Source organism: Rutidosis leptorrhynchoides, chromosome 2, assembly GCF_046630445.1.
Source record: "Rutidosis leptorrhynchoides isolate AG116_Rl617_1_P2 chromosome 2, CSIRO_AGI_Rlap_v1, whole genome shotgun sequence".
In the NCBI taxonomy this organism is placed as follows: domain Eukaryota; kingdom Viridiplantae; phylum Streptophyta; class Magnoliopsida; order Asterales; family Asteraceae; genus Rutidosis; species Rutidosis leptorrhynchoides.
This window is the reverse complement of record NC_092334.1, coordinates 184,467,634-184,473,579: the sequence shown is the minus strand read 5'-3', so window position 1 is coordinate 184,473,579 and position 5,946 is coordinate 184,467,634. Positions and strand designations below refer to the sequence as shown.

Sequence of the window (5,946 nt, the reverse complement as noted above, 5' to 3'; positions counted from 1 at the left end):
TAGTAAGATATCACATTCTCCAATATCAAGATCATTCATGATCTTCAACCAGCCATCGCCAAGTATCATACGGCTACGATCATTCATCGAAAATGTAACTTTAGATTTATATCCTAGCAGGGTGTGGATGATAACACAATGTCTTGGAAACATGGTATCATAATGGTCAACATACCAATCATGTAGCAAAGCCTGTAACAAAATATAATAACCTGATATGTCTTACAATTGTTTTGCTTTATAAAATATATAATTTTAAGGTTAAAATAGAAACGAAACAATACCAGTTCAAGCTTATCTGTTAATCGTATTATGTGGATGAACGATGGTGGACGATTGTAGGTAGCCATAAATGACAACGTCAGAGATTATTTCTGCTTCTGTAAAATCAACATATATGTACATATCAGTTATGTATGTAACAATAATAATTATGGTCAAATTAACACAACTAGATTTAGGTATAATAGTTTGATATTTAGGGCATTTCTTCTTTAACACAAAATATATTAGACTCTTTCTGCAGCATCTATTCACCACTTATAAACCCTAATGTGTCCATTTTGCTGAATAATCTAAGACAAATGTGCATGTATATAACCTAATTTTCGATTATTGTTTCCTAATCACACAACTCGATTCAAGTATAATAGTATGATTTTATGGTCATTACGTCTATAACAAAAATATTCGAGTAAAGAACAATTAGATAACTAAAAAAACCATATGTACCTGTATTTGAGACGATCCTTCAGCCGTGATGACAAAATCGATTTCGTTCGTCAAATAATCGCCGTTCTATGAAGTTGGAGTAGGGTGTTTCCGGTGGTTTGATAATGAAGTGGGATGGTTTAGGGTATACGAAGAAGTTGGATGTTTTGTGATCGCGGTTTGTTCCCAGTCTTAATATTGAAAAATGTGCATATATATGTGTATATATATATATATATATATATATATATATATATATATATATATATATATATATGTGTGTGTGTGTGTGTGTGTGTGTGTGTGTGTGTATGTGTGTATGTTTTAGAATTATTTGTATTTGTATTTGTATTGTATACATTGGTATTATTAATTTAAAAGGTAATAACATAAAGTAAATTTTTCATGGTAAAAAAAATTAACAAAAGACATAAAAGACATGTTGCATAAGTCATTAAAAAATATACTCATGGATGTAAAAAAAAAGGTAATCAATCATATGTTTTAACAATTTTTATGTGTCTGTAACCTCGTCTCCTTCCTCATGGTCTTCTCTAAAGTAGATTGTATTATTTCCAGCAACAACTTCATTCAAAGGTTGAACACTGACTGAAAATGGCGGTAACTCGGCAAATTGGTCGTACTCATCCTCATCAACAACGTTCTCGACACCAACAATCCGCCATTTTCCATACTGAACAACATGCCATCTAGGATCCTTTGGGTCTTCGATAAAGAATACTTGAGTAACTAGTTTTGCTAGAATGAATGGTTCTTCTTTATATCCATTGGTGGAAAGATTAACAGTTGTAAAACCATCTTCATCAACTTGAACACCGCGATCATTATCAACCCACTTACACTTAAACAAGGGTATAGTGTACGAATCACCATAATCTAATTCCCATATTTCTTGAATGACATCATAATACGATTTTTTAGCGATCCTTGATCTTTCTTCACGATTGACCATGGTGAATTCTGTCGACTAGGCTATCACCGTGACACGGCTATTTTGGGTTTTACTCTTCTTATCTTGAGCTTTAGTGTAAAAGGTATACCCATTTATGTCATATCCTTGATATTGGAACACATGTTTAGGGGCGAATCCCAAAGCTTCGACCGTTTTATCAATATTTGGAAGTGTCCTCCTAACTTTGTCTTTCAACCATTCTGAAAAAGTTTTTTTATGTTGATTTTCCAACCACTTTGCACTCTTTTTAGGGTATTGTTATCTCAAGAACGACATGTGTTCTTGTATGAACGGATCAATAGATGTAGTGTGTTGTAAGACATTAAAATGTGACTCTTGATAATCGGAAACATTTGAATAGCCCGTCTTGCCCCCAAGTGTCCCTTGACCTGATAGTCTTCCTTCATGACGACTTTGTGGAATCCCGACACTTTTAAGCCCATCCATATAGTTTGTGCAGAATTCGATCACCTCTTCGGATGCATATCCATCAACGATACTACCTTCTGGTCGATTAAGGTTCCTTACATAACCTTTCAAGATACCCATATATCTTTCAAATGGATACATATACCGTAAGAAAAATGGACCACATACCTTTATTTCTCCTACAATATGAGATACCAAATGAACCATGACATCAAAGAAAGAAGGTGGAAAGTACATCTTGAGTTCGCAAAGAGTAAGTATGATATCTCTTTGATATTCATCCAGCACACCAGGATCAATCACCTTTGAATGAATCATGTTGAAAAATAAGTATAGTTTTGTAATTGTGTGTCGAATACGGTTGGGTAGAATTCCACGAATTGCGATAGGAATCATCTGGGTCATTAGTACATGACAATCATGTGACTTCATACCAAGTAACTTCAAATCATTCATCGAAACCAACTTCCTAATGTTAGCAGAGTATCCTGATGAAACCTTAATACCATGTAAACATTGACAAAATTTAGTTTTCTCGACCTTCGACATAGTATAACAGGACAGAGGAAGAAACTTGGTGGACCTTCCATCAATATCTTTAGGTTGTAGCTCTGGTCTGATATTCATTAATTCCATGTCCTTTCTAACTTTAATTCCATATTTTGTTTTTCCAGGAATGTTCAACAGTAACCCTATCAAACTTTCACAAACATTTTTCTCAATATGCATAACATCAATACAATGTCGGACTCGTAAATGCTTTCAGTAGGGTAATTTCCAAAAAATAGACTTTTTCTTCCAAATACCTTTGGGAGGACCAACACCTTTCTTTCCCAACACAACATTTATATTAGCAACTTTGGAGAGTGTAGTTTCTCCATCCAATGGTGGTGGTAGTTTTCTATCCTCTATAGTACCATCAAATAAATCCGACTTTTTACGGTACGGGTGATTCTCTGCAAGCTCTCTCCGATGCCCCATAAATGCAGGTTTCTTACAATTTGTGAGCCATATCGAGTGAGTATTTTCCTCACAAATAGGACATGCCTTTTTCCCCTTCGTACTATATCCAGACAAGTTACCATAAGCAGGAAAATCATTAATGGTGAAAAAAAGCATTGCCCGTAGTTGGAAGTATTCTTTCTTGTATGCATCATAAACGTGTATGCCGGTACTCCATAATTCCATCATTTCATCAACTAATGGTTGCAAATAACATCAATGTCATTTCCAGGTTGCTTTGGGCCTTGAATCAAAAGAGACATCATTATGTATTTTCTTTTCATACATAGCCAAGGCGGTGGGTTATAAATGCATAGAAGAACAGGCCACGTGCTGTGACGGCTACTCAAATCTTTGAACGGATTAATTCCATCTGAACTGAGTCCGAACCTTATATTACGTATCTCATCCCCAAATTCTTCAAAATCTTTATCAAAATTTTTCCATTAAAGTGAATCGGCCACATGTCGCATTTTACCATCATTTTTACGATCTTCAGCATGCCAACGTAATAATTTTGCATCTTTCTCATTCGCAAATAATCTCTTTAATCTTGGTATGATAGGCAAGTACCACAATAATTTTGCAGGAGGTCCATTTTCTGACACATCACTATCAGCATTATCAGTCGGTTTTCCACGTTTATACCTAGATGTACCACATACCTTACATTGATGAAGGTCTTTGTCTTCATTCCTGTGTAACATACAATCATTTGGACAAGCATGTATTCTCTGTATTTCTAATCCCATTGGGCACATTAATTTCTTTGCTTGGTATGTTGAAACCGGCAACTCATTACCTTCTGGTAGCATTTTGTTCAACAACTCTAACAGGCTAGTGAAACTTGTGTCGCTCCAACCATTGTTTGATTTTAAGTTAACCAGTTGTATCACGGCGGAAAGTTTTGTAAAATTCATACAACTGGTATATAAAGGTTTTCAGCGTCAACAAATAGTTGTTGTAATCTGTCATGATACTTATCAGCAACATTATCCTCCATATCCAAATCGTCAAACATGTCATCAAAATTAACATTATTGTCACTATTGTACGAATCTTCTTCATTATCGGTATCGTTATCCGAAACAGACGGGTTAAGGTCAGCTAATGACTCACCATGAAGAGACCAACATGTGTACCCTCTCATAAATCCGTGTACAATTAGATGACTTTTGATATCGGTTGAATCAGCATACCACCGTGCATTTTTGCATTTCTTACAAGGACAACAAATTGCGGTGTTTCCTTTTTCTAGTTGATCAGTCTCAGCAACTGTAATAAATTCATCTACACTATCCATAAACTCAGAGGTAGCGAGACCTATCTCGTACATCCAAGTATTCCAATCCATCTACAAGCAAAATTGAAAAAAGTTAATACATTATTAATAATAAAGAATTTAAAAAGTTGGAAATAGGACTAGAACCCACAACCTCCTCTCTACGAAGCAACATCCAAACCATCTAAGCAATTGTGTTAACCTGACAAATTTACATTTATTTTCTATAAAAATATCACGTATGGTATACTGTAAAAAAACCCCAAATCAAAATCAATTGAGTTTTTATCGATCATAATCCCATTACCTCATTATCATTTCTCTTTTGTTATCGGTCTGTGTTCTAAAAAAACCCGCCAAGCAACCCAAATCACTTGAATCTGTAAACCCTAATTGTTCGATACCCTATTCGATTTCTGTTCTATTTTAGATTCAAACTCTGCACGATTCTACTTTGCTACCATGGCTTACATGAAGCATCGTATTACAAGAGAAAAAGAGTGTCTTTCAAAGGTTAATTCCTACCAGTAATTATATTCAATAATTAATTATGTTTATTTGATAATCTAAATTTATTACTTTTTTTTGTTCAGAAATAAACGTGAATATTATTGTCGCGCAATTAGTCTTTGAAATGGGTTTGGTTATGAGTTCGGTCAATTTCCTTGTTATTGCATATTGTGTATGTGTGATATGTTTGCTGTGTTATTCATAACACAATAATAAGACTGCATTTGTTGGAAATGATATTAAGGTGTATAAGCCTGTGTTTGTTGTACTATGATCTTAATTTGTATATGCATGTGCTTAGATGTGTATCTTTTCTATTACATTTGATGTGTATCTTTTCTATTACATTTTGTGTACACATGCAACAAAAAAATAAAAAAAGAAGTGTAAACAAACTGAAAAAGAAGTCAGCTGTTGTTCAGTTGAAGATTGAATTTGACGAGTTTGGCCAAGCTATTGGAAAAATCCAAGCTATTTTCTCGAGCAACATTGGCGTTTTAACTAGGACCACTTGTGATTTCCTTGTAAAGGATTGGAAGCATGTGTCTCCTGATCAGAAAGAAACTTTATGGAGCAAAATAAAGGTATTAAAATCTAAGATTTTGATTAATTACTTTTTATTTATATATGTTACAACATTCAACACTTACAGTAGATTACATTATACAGGAACTTCATAATATTGAAGACGATTTTGCACGAAAAACAACACTGCAAAAATACAACACAGCGTTTACGAGATTCAAGCGCAAGTTAAGAACGTATATGGATGAAGGCAAGCTTCCTTATGTGGAAGTAAAAGATTACGATTTCATAACTCCAAAAAAATGGGAAAAATTTTGTGAAATCAAAGCTACGCCTGCTAGACGAGTAGGTGCTATTCAACCTGATTTGTATCAGGTTTGGAGGTACATTTTGGTATTGTAACGCTTTGAAAAAGGCATTTAATCGCATTAAAACTGTGTAGGAACTAAGAGAAAAAGGCAGGCAGAACGCTTTCAAAAAACAAAAAGAAAAGTATGCTCGAGTTGGTCATTCG

General features: G+C 34.3%; 1 protein-coding gene across 1 annotated transcript; it reads right to left on the bottom strand.

The window, feature by feature from the left end:
* Positions 1-1,942: 1,942 nt before the first annotated feature.
* LOC139888466 (uncharacterized) lies at positions 1,943-3,930 on the bottom strand. The gene is made up of 4 exons (XM_071871473.1): positions 3,594-3,930; positions 3,402-3,542; positions 2,920-3,312; positions 1,943-2,805 (listed from the first exon to the last, which is right to left on the bottom strand). Exons 1-4 carry the CDS (start codon positions 3,928-3,930, stop codon positions 1,943-1,945), a joined length of 1,734 nt encoding a protein of 577 aa, XP_071727574.1.
* Positions 3,931-5,946: the final 2,016 nt, after the last annotated feature.

Excerpts from the sequence above, each read along its gene's own strand:
- LOC139888466 (XM_071871473.1), bottom strand. The coding sequence starts at position 3,930 with ATGCTACCAGAAGGTAATGAGTTGCCGGTTTCAACATACCAAGCAAAG. Across the intron at positions 3,543-3,593 it reads TGAAGATCGTAAAAATGATG|ATTTTGAAGAATTTGGGGAT; the intron begins GTAAAATGCGAC and ends ATTTTGATAAAG. Across the intron at positions 2,806-2,919 it reads AGGTGTTGGTCCTCCCAAAG|GGTTACTGTTGAACATTCCT; the intron begins GTATTTGGAAGA and ends AAAGTTTGATAG.